At 37.4% G+C, this 21,641-nt stretch overlaps 1 protein-coding gene across 1 annotated transcript in view; it reads right to left on the reverse strand.

Annotated features, from left to right (window-relative positions):
* Positions 1-21,641, reverse strand: part of LOC131974362 (protein unc-13 homolog B-like) — a 297,247-nt gene that overhangs the window by 17,340 nt on the left and 258,266 nt on the right. Inside the window, exons 31-32 of the mRNA XM_059336642.1 lie at positions 19,466-19,543; positions 18,480-18,557 (exon numbers count right to left, since the gene is read on the reverse strand). Coding sequence (XP_059192625.1) covers positions 18,480-18,557; positions 19,466-19,543 — 156 coding nt within the window. The remainder of the gene's footprint in view (positions 1-18,479; positions 18,558-19,465; positions 19,544-21,641) is intronic.

Consider the following 21,641-nt stretch of genomic DNA (forward strand, 5'->3'; position numbering starts at 1 on the left):
GTCAGGTGTGCTCTGGCTGCAGGGAGGGCCCAGGGCCAAAACACACTGCAGGCAGCCTCCTGCCTTTGTGCCGTCAGTATAATTGTGCTTGATTGTGTTGAGAGCTCTGCATGTTGCTGGAAACCCCTGCTTGTTTGTTTGTTTGTCTGTTTTTTTGGCCTGTGGTCAGTCCCACCCGTCCTGTTGGTCATGCAGGCATGATGATTCAGCTTGAAAAATAAATTAAACATTCACCGATCGACAAATGGTTCAAGGTGGTTTTTTAGTGAACATAATCCAACTTTTGACTGCAGATTTGTGAACCTCTTGTGACATTGTTTCAGTTAATATTAGTGTGTGAAATGCAGGTAAATACAAAGAGATGACAGCAACATATTGAGGCCAGTCAAGCAAAGTGCTGTGAAAGCTGTGAAATCTTCAATGCATGGTACGAATCCAGGCACTCAAACATTCAGTTCTGATGACTAAACACATGTCTGATCAACCAGAATTACAGAAAACACCTCTGTGGGATTTTGCTTCAAACTAGTATGCAGCATTCATGCAATATCTGTAACACTGTGAGAATGAGAAAACTCTCATTTTCTAGCTGAATTGATTCTATTAGTTACAGTCTTGTTTGGTTGGTTATACGCAGTAACTAAAGGGGTGTTTTTGGATCTTACTTTCACTTGTTTTTAAAGTTTTTATTATCATCTTTAGGGCTGTCACAGATTCATCAGATTTTCACAACACAATTAAGGAACAATTTTATCAGGATATCTCAAGAAAATCTGAAAAAAATAAGCTGTCAATCAAATTCATCTCTAGCAAATGAATTACTGTAACCAAAACTACTTAACAAAGTTAGAATGGAAAGAAATTATTTGATAGGTGCTTGGTTATCTAAATGTTATCATCTTTTGCGTATTATTAATATGATATCTGTGTTTCGCCTAAAAAATGCCACGGCATCTATCCATCCATCCATCCATCTATTCATCTATCCATCTTCCATCCATCCATTTAACCATCCATCTATCGATATATCCATCCATCCGTCCGTCTATCCATCTATATATCCATCTATTCATCCATCCATCATCTATCCATCCATTTATCCATCCATCCATCCATCCACCTATTCATCTATCCATCTTCCATCCATTTATCCATCCATCCATCCATTTAACCATCCATCTATCGATATATCCATCCATCCGTCCGTCCGTCCATCTATATATCCATCTATTCATCCATCCATCATCTATCCATCCATCATCCATTTATCCATCGATTTATCCATCGATTTATCCATCGTTTTATCCATCCATCCATTTATCCATCGTTTTATCCATCCATCCATCCATCCATTCATTCATGCATCCATCCATTCATCCATCCATCCATCGTTTTATCCATCCATCCATCCATCCATCCATCCATCCATCCATCCATCCATCCATCCATCCATCCATCCATCGATTTATCCATCCATCCATCCATCCATCCATTTATCCATCCATTTATCCACCCATCCATCCATACATCCATCGTTTTATCCATCCATCCATCCATAATAACTTAACAGACATATAAATCTCATGATTATTGACTTATTATTAAAATTTATGTCGACCTAACTGCCAGTGATGGTGTCTTTGCAGCCTGTTGCATCACAAACATTGTATAAATGGTATTATTTTACTGTCAGCGTGCAGCTTTGAGGGCCGAACAGCCTGCAGGACACTTAACAGTGAGCAGCTCGACTCCTGGAGGAGGAGCCTGGTACCAGACCTTCAATAAACCACTGAGATACAGCCTGAAGCTGATTAGTATGCTGCACCTGGAGTTTGCACCACATGTTACAGAAGCCGAGCGGCTAGACGACTGCAGGATAAGACATCCCAAAGTGTCTTTGTGGAAAGTGGAAAGTGTGCCATCTTTAACTGTGCAACTGTTATTAGATAGAGGACGCCGGGCTCAGTGCCAGAACATATAATTGGACTAAAAGAGGGCCGTGACTTTGAAGTGACAGTGTTTTAGTATCTCGCAATTTAATTGAGAAATGTTTTTTTTCCAAGTGGAAGTGAAAGTTTTTTGACTCCTTCTTGGCACAGCTGTGTTTATGTGAAGTGCACGTGTCGAGAACAGTCAGACAGCTTTATGGGTTTCTCTAGGTGAGTGTGCACGAGAGGGTGTGTGAGGTGTCCTTGAGAAAACGAGAGAAAATACCATAAAAACCTCTCCAATCTGAGACTGGAGGATGAATCAAGAGCAGTGTGAGTGCAGAGATAATGAGATCTGGTCAAGACTGAAAGTGGTGCTTAGGATTTTGTATTTGGGATTCAAACCGCCCACTTTATGATCACACTGTTATCTCACCCAAAGTTTAGTCCATTTTAATTGAACTCTGGTGGTTAAATCCTTGTTACGGTTTGTTTGGTTGCTTGTGAACGCTCCGTTCTGACTCTGGTACGGACCAAAACAACCGGTCCCATTTTACACTGCCAACTTTTCAACCAAAAAGTAATAATGGTGAGAGTAGATCTCCAGCCCTCCTCCTTCATACACGCCCCTCTGTAAATCTGTTTGTTTATTTGCTCCACTTACATTTCTGCACTGTGAAAGCAAACCAGACTAAATACAAAACGAACCAAATGTTTCATTCTGATTCAGACGAACCAAATGGACTCGGGTTGTGGAAGCGCCCAAAAATATTATATCAACACATTCAGTTTACTCTTTTAGGTGTGTTGGATTAGAAGGCAAGCATCAATTTAGTCTATGTTTACATGATGATGGTCTGAACAGAAGATACAAAAGTGGAGTTGTGTCTTCACTTTTTATTCCGTGTTTAGACAAGCGTTTTTGGGAGGAAATCTGCGTGCATACGGTGACGCAAAAGTGAGTGGAATTCGATTGGGTTGGCGATAAGAGCATCTTTGGGCATGCGGAAGTTTTGCTTTTGAAGTTATCCCACCATCCACTAGATCTCCCAGGTCTCGTCCAAAGCCGTCTGGCTCGCCTACGACCAATCGGTGCATCCAAAACGTGATAGAGGTAATTACAGATCCTTCTCTGTTCACTAATACTATCTGTACATATCCTGTACATTTGGTGGAAAGATTCCTGTAAGTTTATTAGATAATCCCACGTTTGTTTATTTCCCTGTACTGGAGCATGTATGTGACGTAAACGCCACGTAAGCAGATCTGAGCAGAGTTTTGCATCTTGGCAGTGTAGACGGACACGAAAGTTTTCAAGTTTCAGATTTTTGCATTTTTAAGCCCAAAAAATGCCATCACCGTATAAAGGAAAGGCACTTCCGAGAAAATAATTTATCGTTTTTACCCGCAAGCGTCCTTCATCTCACTGATGATTCAAGTTTTTGTGCTGCGAAAAGTAGCACAAAAACTGGAAGCAGAAGAGAGCAAAAAGAGAAGATAATAAACCTTCCAGCAGCCTCAAAATGATCACAAGGCGTCTGCCACAAAAGTATAAAAGCCAATAGGCAATTTCACTCTTTTCTGCTGAGAATGAGAGGGTCAACACTTCTCTTACTGTGTAAAAAAAACCCAGTTTCTCTAAAGCCACGTGACACACATACAGCAGCTGAGCGGTCAGTGAATCATCTCGCTTCTAAACTGTCTCTGATATTAACCTGCAATTCTTCAACACTTCAGGAGGACAAAAGAAAGCGAGTGACTAAGAAGAAGTGCTTTTAAGAGCAGGAACGCACACACACACACAAAGACACAAGATAGCACACACACATACACACACACAAGACGGCACACACACACACACAGAATAAAAGCCTGACATTAGAAGTGTCCTTTATTGGTAACAAGTTTTTGTCCGACCCTCTTATCTCCCTCTAACACACAACTGTACCTTCTTTGTAGCAGCTGTGGCTTCAGTCTTTTTTCCAGAAAAACAGAAAAAAGGGGAAAAAAAAAAAGAAAAGTCACACAATGCACAGAAACTATAACGTCTCAGACACAGGGAGGGTTCTGCATGATGATGTGCAGCAGGTAAAAATAGACTGAGGGATTATTTTGGGGGGTTTTCATGATATTGTCTGGCGGATTGGGTAATGGTGAGTGGGTGATTTTAATAAAAGCTTTATGTTTATTGCCTCTAGTTTACAGGGATGCTTCAAAGCAAAGGGGAACACTGTCACCACCTGTGGAGGTCTCGTGTTTCTCTGCTGTCTGCTGCAAAACGGCTGCACACTGACTTCATACGGAACAAGATTTATTTATAAGACAGTCGACCTAAACAGTGACGGAGCAGATACTTAGCTAACCGAGACAGATGCTCTGTTACTGAGCTACACAGCTGTCCAGAGCTTATTACTCTGCTGATATACTGGCTTTCACTAATGCACACTCTTAAGAAAAGCAGCTGAAACACGAGCAGCATTGTTCATACTTTGTTCCTTTTTGTGTGTGTATTTGGAGGAATAAAATATGGACTAGACGCTGGGAAAAAAGCAGAAACCATCATGCAAAATTTGGATGCACCCAGCAGTTATAATGCATATGGAAATGCAAGTTTAACTGCACACTCTAAGCTGAATTTAATAACTTCTCACTCAAGTATGATGATTAATTGCACTGCAAAGATGCTAAAACTGTTATGCATATGCAAAAAAACATGCATAAATTACATTTTATTCCAATTTTGTGCAAAAATTCCCAAATATCCTGAAGGAATTCCACAAATTTGGGATTGGACTGGAATCAGACATTGTATTGAAATACACAAAATAGCAAGAAAACAATGAGCAAAAGAATCCAAGGACTTTTTAGTTTGTTTTGGGTCGATTAGGGACCTTGCAGTTTGCTCATGCCTCAAGTCTGCATGACTGATTCTCCTGTTTTAGAAGTTCTACCTGCTGTATTAATATTATGCAAGTTTGACTGATGCACCCAGCAGTTATAATGCACATGGAAATGCATCGTAAAATGCAAGTTTAACTGCATGCTCTAAGCTGAATTTAATAATGTAATGTAATGTAAACACTGCAAAGATGCTAAAACTGTTATGCATATGTAAAAATGCATGAAAATGACATTTTATTCTAATTTTGTGCAAAATTCCCAAATATCCTGAAGGAATTCCACAAATTTGGGACTGGATCATGTTTTTGGCTACTACTGGAATCAGACATTGTATTCAAATACACAAAATAACAAGAAAAACTAAATAATTCATTTTTATTTTGTTTTGGGTCGATTAGGGACCTTGCAGTTTGCTCATGCCTCAAGTTTGCACGATTGATTCTCCTGTTTTAGAAGTTCTACCTGCTGTATTAATATTATGCAAGTTTGACTGATGCACTCAGCAGTTATAATACATATGGAAATGCATAGTTACATGCAAGTTTAACTGCAGGCTCTAAGCTGAATTTAATAACGTGAACTCTGCAAAGATGCTAAAACTGTTATGCATATGTAAAAAGTGCAAAAAAATTACATTTTACTCCCCACTTTTTTGCAGAACTATCAAAATCCCCAAATATCCTGAAGGAATTCCACAAATTTGGGACTGGATCATGTTTCTGGCTACTGGAATCAGACATTGTATTCAAATACACAAAATTACAAGAAAAACAAAATAATTAATTTTTATTTTGTTTTGGGCTGATTAGGTACCGTGCAGTTTGCTCATGCCTCGAGTTTGCACGATTGATTTTTACTGTTTTAAAAGTTCTACCTGCTGTATTAAAGTTATGCAACAGTTTGACTGCAGACAGGGAGCAAACAGGCTAAATGTTAGAGGGGATCAGAGGGAAAAGCTCTACAAAGGAAAAATGAGGGATGAGTGTGACAATCAAACCTTGTTTACTTCCTCCTTTGACTGGTAAGAAAACAACAAACAAAATAGAAAAAAAACATTAGACAAACGTCCTTTTCTGTCATGTTTTTCACCATTTTCAAGAATTTGCTCAGGGCAACGATAAGGCAACAATTTAAATCAAAGCTAACAAACACAAGAGACAGAGCTCAAAGAGAAGAAGGCTTCACCCCGGAGAAAGAAGGAATTGAATCAAGAGGAGCTGCAGCTGCCAGAGGCCAAATCAAGTGTTTTTGGTAAATGAGAACGATTCTTTGAACTGGATTCTGAGAAAAGTCTGAGTCAGCAGGAGCGGCTGACACATACTGGAACTAATATAAACAGGTCCTCCACTTCTATTCCACATTCACACTCACAATTCGTTATTTGACAACTGTTAAATAAACAATAACAAAACAATATGCATGAGGGCAAGTTCCTTGTTCTTTACAGCCTAACTGGGGAAAAAATGAATGTCAAACCCCCCGGTAGTTACACAAAGTCACTTTTTAAACATTTTTGTTAGCTTACTATGAAAAAAACGTTTCTTATTTAAAATAAAAAACAAACACTGTGATTTCAGTTGTGTTTACAGTACTGATTTGTTTACTGTAAGAATAAAAAAACAGTTAAACATTGTGATTTTTAATGGTGCTGTATGTGGCAATACGGCACAGTAAACAATGCTGTTAATTTGATAATAATTGAAATAATGAGTAATTGCAAATAATTACACCAAAGAAAATAATATTAATATATTTACTGTTTTACAGTTGATTTCCATACCGTGTTTTGTATGAAAAACTTTACTTTAAGTAAAGAAAATTATTTAAACAGCATTTGTATAGGACTGATATTGATCAAATTAATGATAAAAATGGAAAAATACAGTAGTCTACTTCACTTTTCATAGTACTACACTGTCTACTGTGTTTTTTCTACAGTAACTTAACTACTGTAGAAAAGGTAAAAAAGGTTTAACTACTGTAATTTTGTCACAAGGACCGATTTTTATTGTAAATTATACAGCACTATACTGTACAAATCAAACACATCCTGGAATCTGTGTCTCTATATTTCTGTTTGGGCTAAATTCATGTTTCTTTTTTTCATGTTTCTATTTTTTGTATTGTTTTGTTTTGTTTTGTTTTGTTTGTTTGTCTGTTTTCGCCATGTGGCTTTGTACTGTGGTATCGTCCTTTTCATTGTTGTTGTTGTTGTTGTGGTTTTTACTTTGTATTATTCTATGTATGTTATTTGTGTTTACGTTACGTCTAATTTGTAAATATATTTCTGAGTTTTTGTTGTCTATTAACGTGTTTTAGTGTCTTGTTTTCATATTGTGGCTCCTAATAAGTAATCCAATGTTCTTTTGTGTTTATTAGTTAATAATAAAACATAAATTAATTAATTAATTGATTAATTTAAAAAAAAGTAAAAATCAAACACAGTGATGAACTGTGAATAATACAGTAAATAACTGTAGATTTCACAGTGATTATTTACAGTGTACTACTACTAGTATTGTACTACTACTAGTTGACTAGTGTTTTAAACACCCACCTGTTTGTCCTTCATGTCCTCCTTTTGGTAAAGAAAAGAAAGAAAACGTTTAAAGAGAACAGCACTTATCTCTCCTCTTCTCTCTCACAAACTATTTCTATTGAGCTAGCTTTTTGTTTTTTTTTAAACGACGGCGTGTGGAGTGAATAAGGAAATAAATGAATCATTCAAAGTGACTAAAAGGATCAACAGTTCAGGGGAAAATTACAGGAGAAAGAAATCTATTTGAAAGAAAGTGAGTAGAAAAGAGGGAGCCTCGGAGCAGAGAGAGGAGGTGAAGGATGCCGAGCTACAACCAACCTGCTTCTCTTTGTCTTTCTTCTCAGCCTGCAAGGACACACACATGTGTGAGTGAGTGAGTGAGTGAATGCACCACTATCAACACACTTTGAACGCAAAATAAACACAAAAAAGCGCCATAAAAAGATTTTTTTTACTTTCAAAATGCAATCATGCTCGATGAAGAATTTTAAATGCTGGTTATAGATATAAAATATAAGAGGTTGAATGAGGAGAACGTCTAGTTCTGTGTTTTTATACTAAATGTATTTGATCTTAACGCTGGTTTTACTTCGTCTGTCATCATCAAACAGAAACTGGCCTCGTGGAGCTTCACGCCAGAACTTTAGAGGGAAGCTGACGGCACGAAACAAGTTCTACTATAATAATAATAATAATAATAACACGTTATAATAATAATAATAATAATAATAATAATAATAACACGTTATTATAATAATAAAAAGACGTTATTATGGCACCACGTCATGTCAGTAATGTGGACTCAAGAGGGACGACTTACTTTATATAATTTTCTCTATATTTCAATAGAAATAAGGACTTTTCTTAATTTTAACTACACAAACACACACACACACACACACACACACACACACACACACACACACACACACACAGGTTCAAACACAAACGCACACACACACACACACACACACACACACACACACACACAGGTTTTAACATACATAAAAGGCTCAAACACACATACACATACACACACACACACAGGTTCAAACACAAACACACACACACACACACACACACACACACACACACAGGTTTTAACACAAACACACACACACACACACACTTTTATGAGCTCAAACACACATACACACACACACAAACACACAGGTTCAAACACAAACACACACACACACACACACATAGGCTCAAACACACACAGACAGACACACAGACAGACAGACACACACACACACACACACACACACACACACACACACACACTTTTATGAGCTCCACCTTCCCCGTTGCTCCTCCAGACTTTGACTCACATGTTAATAAAGTTATTATTATTATATTGTTGCAGGTCGGAGCCTCGTCGGTTGAGTTCTGCTGACTCAGGTTTTATTCTTCCTCTGAGAGGCGATCCTAGAAACGAGACTGGATGTTTTCAGGTTTTTTTCTTCTTCATCGTGTCCGGAGGAACGTTATCAGACTGAACTGGGATCATTAGGCTGGTGAACGCCAGGCGACCCCCCGGGACGTTAACTCACTTACTGCACCAAATCATTTCACTAATGACCCGCCGCTGCTGCTCTGCTTCAAGGTGTGCTAATGTAAAAATAGTTGAAAGGAAAACCTGCACACTCTGGTTCCTGCAGGGCACATAATTGGACAAAAACAACCTGTGTCCGTCCCTCGGCTGAGCCACAGAGCTCACCTATTTATGAAAGAAACTCATTTTCTATTTATCTTATATAAATGTCATATTAATGTGTTTAACCCTTTGGAGTTTTGAGCTATTTTAGCTGATCATTCTGCCGGTGTAAACCACTTAAAAATTTTTTTACCATGCCATGTTGGTATTATATTTTCAGCCCAACCTCACCTTTATGACCTGATAATTATTTTTTTTAACTTTGACTTAATGGATCAACATTTTGGGCCCAAAAAAACCCACAAAAAGCGCCATAAAAGTCAGATTTTTTAGGTGGAAATATGAACACACAGAGACACAGACACACACACACACACAGACACACACACACACACACACACACACACACACACACACACACACACACACACACACACACACACCTACAGTAAATGCTAAATAAAATTATGACTGATTTGCACACAGCTTATTGCAAACACACCTTTTCCTTCTTGGACTCAGACTGATGTGAAGATGTGAAAACAGGAAAGAAATAAAAAGAAATAAATGTTAATAAAACAATAAACAAACACTATTTTTATCAGCTGAGGGTCTAATGGCTGCTTGCTCACCTTTTCCTTATCGATCTTTGGGACAAAAAAGAATAAAACAAAGACATTAAAGAGAGAAAACAACAAACAGAAAGCAAATAACAACGATTAAGAATGACAGGAAAAAAGGTGAAAACATGAACACAAATACACACACACACAGTCACACACACACACACACACACACACACACACACGCATACACACACACTCATAGACACTCTCACACATAGACAAATACACACACACACACACACACACACACATACACACAGACTCAAATACACACACACAGGCTCAAATACACACACACAAAGACACACACACACAAAGACACACACACACACACACACACACACACACACACAGTAACATGGAGGTGAATGGAGGCTCTGTTGTTTGTATAGTTTTTCAGGTTTTTCAGTGAGTTGGTAGATGAGGCAGCAGGAGGAGAGAGGTTAGTTTGTAAATCGGTTCTAAAGGAAGCAAACCTTCTCCGTCTCGTCCTCACTGTCATCATAGTCTGAGGACTCGTCCTACAGGACAGACGGGACACAACTTACTGCACAACAACACAAACAACAACAACTACAACAACATCTACTTCCCTCAAAGTTCACTAAAGTAACACTTATATAACCAACAAAGCTCTAAGTTCTTCAGACTATCTAAGTTTTAGAAGAAAATATCTGCTCGGTAATTAACATTAAAGCTTAATTGTGCATCAATATTCTATGTTTTTCCCTTTGTTGCCTGCTTCTTGTGAACATGAGTCATGCTGCCGTGTGTTCTCTCTCTCTGGCTTTTTTCTCTTTTAGTACAGAAAGTTTAAAATATCTCAAGCTTTTGTTCCCGGCTGCAGCCAGAAGAACAGCAGGCACCATGAAGCACCCAGAAACTCCCTCAGGCGTATTTTTAGTGCTGCTTTTATACATTTAATATTATAGCAAGATACTGATCTGACGTATCATCTGGCGATTCTTTCAGGGATTTATTGATAGGGAACTATTTGTCTTCAAGACAATTTAACGTTGTAATAAATAAACCTAATGTTATTCCAATATTCTGCAGAAAATCAGTGAATAAAGCTGCAGCAGGCAATATTTGCATGCATCTTATTAGTACAAAACATGGATGAAACAAGAACGTATCAACCCACAAACAAAACTTTTACCAAGTTAAAATATTACAAGTTGATATGGTCACTAGTAGGATCAATTCTCTGACAAATTAAAGCTTAAAAAATGCTGATTGATGAAAATTGATTCCGGTCTGGTTTTTGGTGTCACAGGTCAGCTGGACTTGTGTACATTCTTGCAGGAATTCAACGTATTCTCATATTTTGATTTCCTACGAAAAGTTTTGCAGTATAACATCCTACGAAATGCAACATGCGACGAATGAGGTTTTCAACACCTGAACTCGGTTTTAAGCACATTGTCAAAGCTCTAAAACAGTTAGATTAGGCAACAAGAGCACTTATTTAAGGATAGGTTCCAAAACCACTATCCTAAGGTTAAGATAAAATAACTTTTAGGGTTAAAAAAACACTATTTCCAGACTTCTCTGGACTCACACACACCCAATAAAGCAACCTATGTGCCTGTTAACATTATACTGCTTCATCACTGGTCAAAATTGTGGCAAACCTTTGAATTTCAGTGCATCATTTTTCATAGGAAATCATATTATCTGTTCATAAAGACAGCCTGTTGCCTCCGACCTGTTTAGAGTCACGTCAAGCAGCCTTGTGCAGCTTTTAATGTAGTAAAACCAGGGGGCAACCTCCTGGTCTGAACAGGGAGGCAAACCAGGAAGTGCCTTAAGCTGCATTCTACCAAAAATTCCAGCAGGGGGCGCTAAGTTTGGCTGCAAAAACATTTCTGTCCATTCATTTCAATGCAAAATTAGAAAACTTTCACTTGATTTATTACCTCAGAAATGTTTTTTAGGACAACACTATGGTCTCAATCACTAGTGAAAAATCTTCTTCAAGACAATCTGATGTTAATAGTGTAAATAATGGCCCCATTCAGAAGAAAATAGAAGATAAAGAATCGTATGATTTGGGGCGTGGCTACCTTTGATTGACAGGTCACTAACAAGGCGAGACGTCATCAGGAGAGAAATGGAACAATGCGTATCCACGGCAGCGTGTCAATAAAGTTCTATATAACGTTATATAGATATAAAAAAGGACGTTTAGCGGTTTGGTCTCATAACTTTGACCCTTTCACTGTATTTTCACTTAATGACAGTTTATTTGAACGTTTTGTTCAGTAAATGTCTTGTTCAGCGTTTGGTTGGAATAACAGACACTCCAAGGAGTCTGGAGCATTAACTTGGATGTTAGTTTTACCAAAAAACAAAAACTAAATGTAGTGTAACACTGAACTTGAGGCTTCCAACGGGCCACAAACCAACGGGTGACGTCACGGTGACTACGTCCATTATTTATATACAGTCTATGAGTAAAACTCATATTAAACAGTAACTTCTCTTCTACTAAGTACTGAGAGTGTAGATGAGACTATAAACAGATGATTCTACTACACAAATACAACACAAGACACAGAACACAAAGTCCTGGCTGCTGCACAAAGGCCTGAGTTTAACAAACATCACCGAGCCTGACCAACCAACCAACCAACCAACCAACCAACCTTGTTCTCCTTCTCTTTGTTGTCAACCTAAAGACAGACGGGACGAGTCAGGGCAGCAGAGGACAGAGCAGGTAGGACAGGACAGAATTAGCAATCACGCCTTTATGCAACATAAATTGAAAAAAAATCTAACCTAAAATCTATGATGTTATCCAATTACCATTCTTGCATGAAATGTCATGAGTTTTTGATTCCAAATCAAAGCATGTTTTTCCTATAGCATTCCTCAAGGTCTTGTTGTTTTAATGTAGGATTTTTTTGTGGTATTATTGGGAGGATTTTTTGGTATTTTTGTGGTATTTTGTGGTATTTCTTCTGGTATTAAAATTGGATGTTTTGTTGATTTTTTGTGGTATTACAGAGGATTTTTGTGGTATTCCTTGTGGTATTACAGAGGATATTTGTGGTATTTCAGATGATTTTTTTGTGGTATTTTGGATGATTTTTTGTTCTATTTCTGTGGTATTTTGGGGGTATTTCTTGTGGTATTTCAGAGGATTTTTGTGGTATTTCTTGTGGCATTTCAGAGGATTTTTGTGTAGTATTTTCTGTGGTATTTTGGAGGATTTTTTGTTGTATTTTTGTGGTATTTCAGAGGATTTTTGTGGTATTTCTTGTAGTACTTCAGATGATTTTTGTGATATTTCTTGTGGTATTTAAGATGATTTTTTGTGGTATATTCTGTGGTATTTTGGGGGTATTTCTTGTGGTATTTTTGAGGATTTTTGTGGTATTTCTTGTAGCATTTCAGAGGATTTTTGTGTTGTATTTTCTGTGGTATTTTGGAGGATTTTTTGTTGTATTTTTGTGGTATTTCAGAGGATTTTTGTGGTATTTCTTGGAGTACTTCAAATGATTTTTGTGGTATTTCTTGTGGTATTTAAGATGATTTTTTGTGGTATATTCTGTGGTATTTCAGAGGATGTTAGTGGTATTTCTTGTGGTATTTCAGATGATTTTTGTGGTATTTCTTGTGGTATTTAAGATGATTTTTTGTGGTATATTCTGTGGTATTTCAGAGGATGTTAGTGGTATTTCTTGTGGTATTTCAGATGATTTTTATGGTATTTCTTGTTGTATTCTATTCCCTCTACCTTCCTATTTAACATGTGCTAAGATAACAGTAACTTTAAGCAATTAAGCAGCACAGCTGAGACTCTGTTATCTCTCCTCCTCTCCGACCCCCGCTGTCAGCTGACAGACTAAACAATTTCAAGAAGCCATTCAGTGGCTAAACAACATTTTTATACACAATCAGATTCAATTATCTGGCAGCCGACTGTCTGGTCTATTAGGCACTCAGCAGAGGAGGCAGGCTGCGTTAGCGCCCAGCTGTAAATGTGCTGAGAGCTTTGCTAGCATGTGGGACGAGAAGCTTTATGGACATTTTGGCATCGGGGGATTCATCAGCTGTGCTCAGAGGGAAGCAGCTGGCCAGTTCAAAGGACTAATAGGCTCTGAATAATAGGCAAAAATACTTTAAAATGTGTTTAAATGTCAATGACTTCCCCTGATGTTTATGATCTCTCAAGTTGCTATAGTAACCAAATGTGAGAACAAGCCTGGTACCAGTGGTGGAAGAAGTATTCAGGTCATTTACTTCACTAAAAGTACTAATACTACACTGTGAAATGACTCCACTACGAGTAAAAGTCCTGCATTCAAAACTTACTGAAGTAAAAGTACAAAAAGTATCAGAAAATGTACTTAGCAGAAGTAAAAGTACTTGTTGGGCAGATTGTTTTATATATCCTAAGTATATTATTGGATTATTATTATTAATGCATTTATGTAAGCAGTGTTTAATGTTGTAAAGGTAGGTTTTATTTTAACTGCTTAATATGCTGTTATGTGCTTTTATTTAGTAAAATGTTTGGATTTTTCTGCCATGTTCCTGAAGGGTTTATTGTCTTAATGTGGTATTTTGGACGTTTATTTGTGGTATTTTAGAGGATTTTTTGTGGTATTTTTGGAGGATATTTGTGTACTCGGCAGGTATTAATAGTCTTTAAAATTTGACGACAGTTGTTTTCTTGTATTGACAGTTCAATAATGAAATAAATAACCCACAGCAGGGCTGAACAATTAATCAAAATTTTTATCAAAAACTCAAGATGAAGTGGTTCAATATAGAGAAAATCCTTCTTTGGTGCAGACCACGATATGATCATTTTAATATATTTTTTCAATTAAATTAGAGATTTAGTCATAAAGAGACAGATTAGCTTAGTTTTTAAGTGATTTTTGGAGCTCTTGGATGTTTTCTTTTCTGATTTTCAATTCTAATGTTTGCTGATTTAGTTGTTTCAGTTATTGAGAAATAGTCATGATATAAAAACTACGTCCTCAGGGACTTTAAACTGAGATTACAGACAAAGAACTGATTTTTGTCTCAACTGTCAGTTTTTCCTTCCTTACCTCAGATCCCTCAGAGTCTGAGCAGCCAGACTGGAGTTCAAATGAAAAAAACAATAAGACAGAGAGATGAGACACTGAAAAAACAAAATAATAATACAGGAGATTTTTTTTATTTTTTTTTGCTGAATCAGCCGACCCACCATGTCGTCATCCCCTTCGTTGTCAGTGACAGCCTGATGGAGACGGTACGGAAATAAAAACACACAAATTATAGAAATTATATAAAATGTAGGACAAAAAAAACACTGAAACTAAATGATAATCAATGATAATGATGATACTGCTTGTGAAAAACTGCTGGCCACAAACTTTTGTACTCCTTAGTGTATTTTTTAAGTAATTTATGACAAAAATTAACAGAAAAATAAAATAAGTCTTTTGAAATTTCCTTAGTTTTCAAGACAAACTAGTTTAAAACAACTAGAAAGTCAATGGCCCTCATAAATGTCGAGCCTTGTAGAAATGATCGTACGCCCACTTTACGCTCACTTTCTGTCGTACGCTCGTTTGATAAATGAGGACAAACTTGTTCAATCTGAACTATGAGTTCTCTGACAGGTCGACCCACCTCCTCATCTAACTCCTCGGGCTCCTCCTCGTTCTCAAGCTTTAGGAAAGAAGCAGCACAATATTTCATTTTTACATGAATCATATCAGGTAGAGAGGGAAGTGTATTTCTAGGAGTGAAAACTGGGAGTCTAGGAGGAGGAGGAGAAGGAGGAAGAGTTGGAGTTGATCTCTTGTTTACGAGTAAATTGGGATCAAACTAAAAATAGACACGTACACACTACTGGGTAACAAGGTTCGGGGTCGGGTTTCTGCTTTAATGAACGCGTTTATTTCTGATGTTTGTGCTCGAGGATCAACAGGGAGAAAAAAAAACCTAGACATACCATCTCCTCCTCAGCAGTCAACTGTAGAGACACACACACACACACACACACACACACTTATTCTCACCTTACTGAAATCAACATGCAGCCTCTGTATCCACATAGACTTTTTAATGAACACCTGCTGCACCTTTTGCACTTTCATCTGCAAATAAATGACCCGAACAAGATGCGCTGTTATTGTTGTCGAGCTCTCTCCACTGTTATTGTTATTATTATTATTATTATAAAAGGGTACTTTACATTCCAGCCAGACTGAAACTTCTCCCTGAAGATATAAACTGTGGATTCATTCCCACACAAACTGCAGCGGTTTCAGCTGGATTGATCCAAGGTTAACACGCTGCACGTTAAACATGACAACAACACAAAATGCTTCTTCAAGGTTCTGAACCAAGATAGAAATAAACATTTCCACTTGTGTTGTGGCGATGGCTGACTTATGAAAACATCGTGTTATAAAAAGAAACAATTTCAACTGCGATTTCTGTTCTTGAATTTCTTGAAGGAGAGATTGTTGTAATACATAGAGAATAGCAGTGTAATTACATTTTTTTTAACATTTTTATTTATTTGTATAATTTTTAAAATGTATTTATTTCTATTTTAATTATTTGTTTTTCTAAATGTATTCATTTTGATTAATTATTTTATTGTTATTTTATTATTTATTATTATTTATTACATATATTATTATTTATTTACGAGTCAAAGCAGCACAGTCCTCCTGCAGCAGTCTCTCCCAGCTGCAGTCACAGAGCCGGAGGGGATGTTAACCCCTTAGCGTCCAGTCTGCAAATTGCTAACAGGCTAACAGTTAGCTCTGTAGCAGTACAGTGTGTATGTGCTGCTGCTGAAGGAGGTGTTCACTTAGCGATCTCTGTTTGTTTACAACAAGCACCTGACACTGTGTGCACAGTTAGTGATGCCGGTTAATTCATGATCACAATGTTTATGATCAGTTGAGATGCTGTGCATAATTAGCCATGCTGGTTTGTTTATGATCAGCTGCTGACTTTGTGTACAGTTAGCGACGGCGGCCACAGTTGCGTCTTCCGTGTTTAATCCGTCACGACAATCGAAAAACAAACGTCACCTCCAGAGTCTCTAAATCCCTGAGTGGACATGAGAGAGGGCGTGGCCTGAGATTTTCCCGGTGGCCACTCTTCCCCCTAAAGGAAACATGGCTATGGAAATACCAAAAGGATTCAAGCACCATTGCTGGAAAAGCCTTTTGGTGTGAACATCTGTACGCTCACAAATAAAAACAGGACGGCTAGAAATCTGAAAATCCAAAAGCTGGAAACAGAACCTCTGGCATGTGATTAGTGGAAAAAATGTTTTTCACTCATTTGCAATATTTTTCTGATTTAACAACAAATTTTACTTCCAACTGTGCACAACCTTTTTTCAACAGCCTTTTAAAATGTGTTTTCTTTCATGTGGGGGATGAAATCCAAAACATCAACGGTGACAACGCTGCAGAGAAACACTGCAGCTCTGTTTGATATATTGTTAAATCTTTGTGCTTCATGTTCTCTTTCATTTACACGTCTGCAGGGATTTCAACAGTTCTGGCTCCTATGAACATTCAGTGTATGTTTCCATTTGACGTGTTTCTCTGGTTCTTTTCAGGTTCTTTTTCTCTCTCTATACTGTAAAAAACTGTAAAAAGTCTGGCAGCAAAAGTTGCCAAACACTTACAATCAAGGGAAATTATTTTACAGATAATTTCTTTAAAAAATACAGATTATATACAGTAAATTATTGTATTTAAAAAATATATATCTGTAAAATAACTACATTTTTTAAATTTCAATATGAAGTTTTCTTTTTTATATATATTAAATTTAAAGTTTTACTGTAAGAAAAGATGCCTTAATTATGATGTGTATATTTTGTACTTTTACATAGAATTCACTGTAATTTAACATTCAAGACCATTAAGCAATTGAATAATACTGTAAAAATTAATATCTATAATTTACAGTATTGTAAATTAATAATCATTACTAATAATATTTTTTTAAACATTTTTTTCCCATAATTTTTTTTTACTGTAAGAAAACAGAAAGTTGCCTTAATTTTACATTTAGCAATATGATGCATATTTTCTTATTATCATTATTTTTATTTTTACATATAATTCACTGTAATTTAACATTCAAGACCATTAAGCAATTGAATAATCCTGTAAAAAATATATGACTATAATATCTAATTATATTAATTTACACATTTCAACTTCCATCTTGAATGGCTAATATTTGTAATAAATAAATAAATAAATAAAATGCAATATGTACTTTTTTCTATAGGATTTGCACTTGTATATTGTAAAAAAAACACAAGAAATTTCTGGAGAATAACTTTTTTTGTGACTCGTGTTGCCACAGTTTGTGAGAACATGACGGAGAACAAACTTTGCCGTAACTGACAGATAAACGAGCATATTTGATGTTTTTGATGCCTTTGACCTGTTTTTTTGTTCCAAACATGCTCATCTGGAAAAAAACCCCTCTGAGGTAAATCATCCTGCAGTGTGTAAAACCAGTGTTTCCGACTTTTTCCACACAAATCTGATGAGTAAAAGTTAAATGTTAAAACACCTTGTGATTAAATAACTCTCCGGTGAAAGCTTGCAGATTTCAGTCATGAACTTTTTACGACCCAAAAACACTTTTTTCATTTCAACATTTTTACCTTGAACCAAAGAGAAAGAGCTCATCAAGTGGCTGCAGGTCGAAATGAAAAATCTGCAGCAGATGATTAAAAACCACTGGTGCAGGACAAGTGTGAGAGCTGTGTGTGTGTGTGTGTGTGTGTGTGTGTGTGTGTGTGTGTGTGTTCATCTGTTATTGCTCACCTGTTTTGCTCCCATCGACTCGAACATCTTCTCCAGCAGGACCCTCATCTGCTGGATGTTGTTCATCAGCACACAGGGCTGCAGGAGGAGAGACAAGGAGGACAGACGAGGAGGAGAGATGAGGAGGAGAGACGAGGAGGAGAGACGAGGAGGAGAGACGAGGAGGGACACAGGTTAAAAAAAAACACAACAGAAAGGACACAGAATGCCAAAATAAAAGCAGAGCAAGTTGATGCAAGTCGGGCAAGAAATGTAGCAAAAACAGAAGAAGGAGGAAGAAAAGGCGGAGGAAGAGGAAGAGGAGGAGGAGGAGGAAGAGGAGGAGGAAGAGAAGGAGTAGGAGGAAGAGGGGAAGGAGGAGGAGGACAAGGAGGAGGAAGAGGAAGAGGAGGGCAAGGAGGAGGAGGAGGAAGAAAAGGAGGAGGAAGAGGAAAAGGAGGAGGAGGGAGAGGAAGAGGGGAGAAGCAGGAGGAGGAGGAAGAGGGAAGGAGGAGGAGGAGGAGGAGGAGGAAAAGGACGAGGAGGACGAGGAAGAGGGGAGAAGGAAGAGGGGGAGGAGGAGGAGGGAGAGAAGGACGAGGAGGAGGAGGAGGAGGAGGAAGAAGAGGAAGAGGAAGAGGAAGAGGAGGATTAGGGGGAGGAGGAGGGGAGGAGGAGGAAAAGGAGGAGGAGGACGAGGAAGAGGGGAGAAGGAAGAGGGGGAGGAGGAGGAGGGAGAGACGGAGGAGGAGGAGGAGGAGGAGGAAGAGGAAGAGGAAGAGGAGGAAGAGGAAGAGGAAGATGAGGGGGAGGAGGAGGAGGAAGCAAAAACAGAAGAAAAACAGGTGATGACAGGAAGAGGAAACAAAGCAAATCAACAGAGATGTTGTAGAAGTGGCAGCAGCAGCTGAAGTATTAAAGCTCCTCAGATAGAGAGGAAGAGGAGGAGGAAGAGGAGGACAGAGAGAGAGGAAGAGGTTTCAGAGTGTCGACGCAGCAGAACTCACTATCTTCTCCTTCTCACAGTAGGAGGGGAAGCTCTTGGCCAGCAGGGCACAGTACTGCAGCAGCACTTTGGTGATCGTCTGTGGAGACAAGATAACACACACACACACACACACACACACACACACACACACACACACACACACACACACACACACACACACACACACACACACACACACACACACACACACACACGACATGTTTACTGTGGGATCGTGTGCTGAGGTGAGTGTAACGCTGGTATTTACTCCTCTGGTTAGATTTGTTGGGTCAGGTGAGATTTGTTGCTGTTTGAACTCAAATCGTCACAAAAAGTGTGAAACTCTGCAAGAGCTGCAGCCGGTCTGTCGGTAGGGAAGAGTTTCTGTCGTTAAAATGTGTTTGTTATTGTCTTTTTGGACAATTTCAAATCAGTCCAAGTCAAGTCTTCATAAGCAAATTGTGTATATTGACTCATGTACAAGTACTTATTTACTTCTGTACGATTATGAGGTACACTACCGCTCAAAAGTTTGGGGTCACTTAGAAATGTCCTTATTTTTTTAAATAAAAGCACAATTTTAAAGCATTAAAATAACATTAAAATAACATTAAATTGATCACACATATAGTCGAGACATTGTTAATGTGGTAAATGACTATTAAAGCTGGAAATGGCTGATTTTATTATGGAATATCTATTATATATTGTCCTGTGTTTCAGTGGCACATTGTGTTAATCCACTTTTATAGTGTTGAAAGGCTCATTGATCATTAAAACACCTGAGCATTATGTTAGCACAGCTGGAAACTGTTTTATGCTGATTTGAGAAGCAATAAAATGATCCTTCGTCAGACTGGTTGAGTCTCTAGAGGTAAAGTTGGAGATTTGTACAGGTTAAATGATTATTTCTGTCCTTGTCAATGTCTTTACTGTATTTTCAATTAATTTTGTAACTCATTCCATGAATATGAATCATGGAAAACAACACAGACATTTTCTGGGTGACCCCAAACTTTTAGCGCTAGTGTATATATTTCCATTTTATTGTACTTCATACTTCCGTTCACTACATTCTGGAGGCAAATATTTTACTTTTTACTCCTCTTACTCATCGGAGAGCTTTTCTTCCCATTAAATTATTGTGACAATGCAATTTATTCTTGACAGATAAAGTGTATATCTTCTCAAAACTTTATTAATCAATCTTCCAAATATGTGACAATGAAAATGAAACCACAATAAACAGAGGACTGTGTCTGAAAACAGAATTACTCCAACTTTATAGGCGACTGTGTATAAATCAACTAATACTTAATGATTTGTATAATTATGGATTAAGTCTCTAATGTGCCCTTACAGACAACAAATCATTACTCCAAGTATTTTCTCCCTTCTGCAACCGACTAATACTATGAAAAAAAAACTATTATATTAATTTACACATTTCAACTTCCATTTGGAATGGTTAATATTTGTTTTTTAAAAAAACATACTTTTTTCTATTGGACACACATTAATGTATCACCTATTATAACCCAGTTGCATAATATTTATGATTCTTAAATGGGCCAAATGGGCTAAATGAGTACTGTACTTGTGGTACTTTTTGATACTTTTTAAATGCGTAAATGATTATTTTACACTTGTAGTATTGCTACTTTTATGAGACTTCTTTCAGTTAAAATGACACGTCATTTAAATATTATTTTTCCTTTGCTGTCTTTTCAATGCACAGACTTTTTTTTAGTAATAATTAAGTATGCAAGGTGTTTGGGTTTGCAAGGCATGTCTGACTCTTTCTTATTTATTATTGTTCAGGGATTTTAAATAGATTTGTTGCTTTTTTACTCTCAAATTATTCCAGTCTTCAAGTTTCAAGTCATGCAAAACTCCCATTTTAAGTACTTTTTTTCTAAGTCTGCAGCTCTGGGTGCAAATCTAAAACAAACTGCCACAAAAGTGAAGAAACTCTGAATGTGAGGAGGTGGATACTGATGTCGGATGAGAATTCCTCGTGGCTAGAAAACTTGCAGAAAGAATCAATACTGTCTTTTTAGCAGGCAGCCAAGTCCAGTATGTTTAAAGATAAGATCAGGTTTACTTTACTGTCCTCAGGGGGAAAATTGTGCTCGGGCAAAAGTTCTACACACAGCTGCATCAAGTTAAAATATTTAGTCAACAAGACATACAGC

This window comes from Centropristis striata, chromosome 7 (assembly GCF_030273125.1).
Source record: "Centropristis striata isolate RG_2023a ecotype Rhode Island chromosome 7, C.striata_1.0, whole genome shotgun sequence".
Taxonomy (NCBI): domain Eukaryota; kingdom Metazoa; phylum Chordata; class Actinopteri; order Perciformes; family Serranidae; genus Centropristis; species Centropristis striata.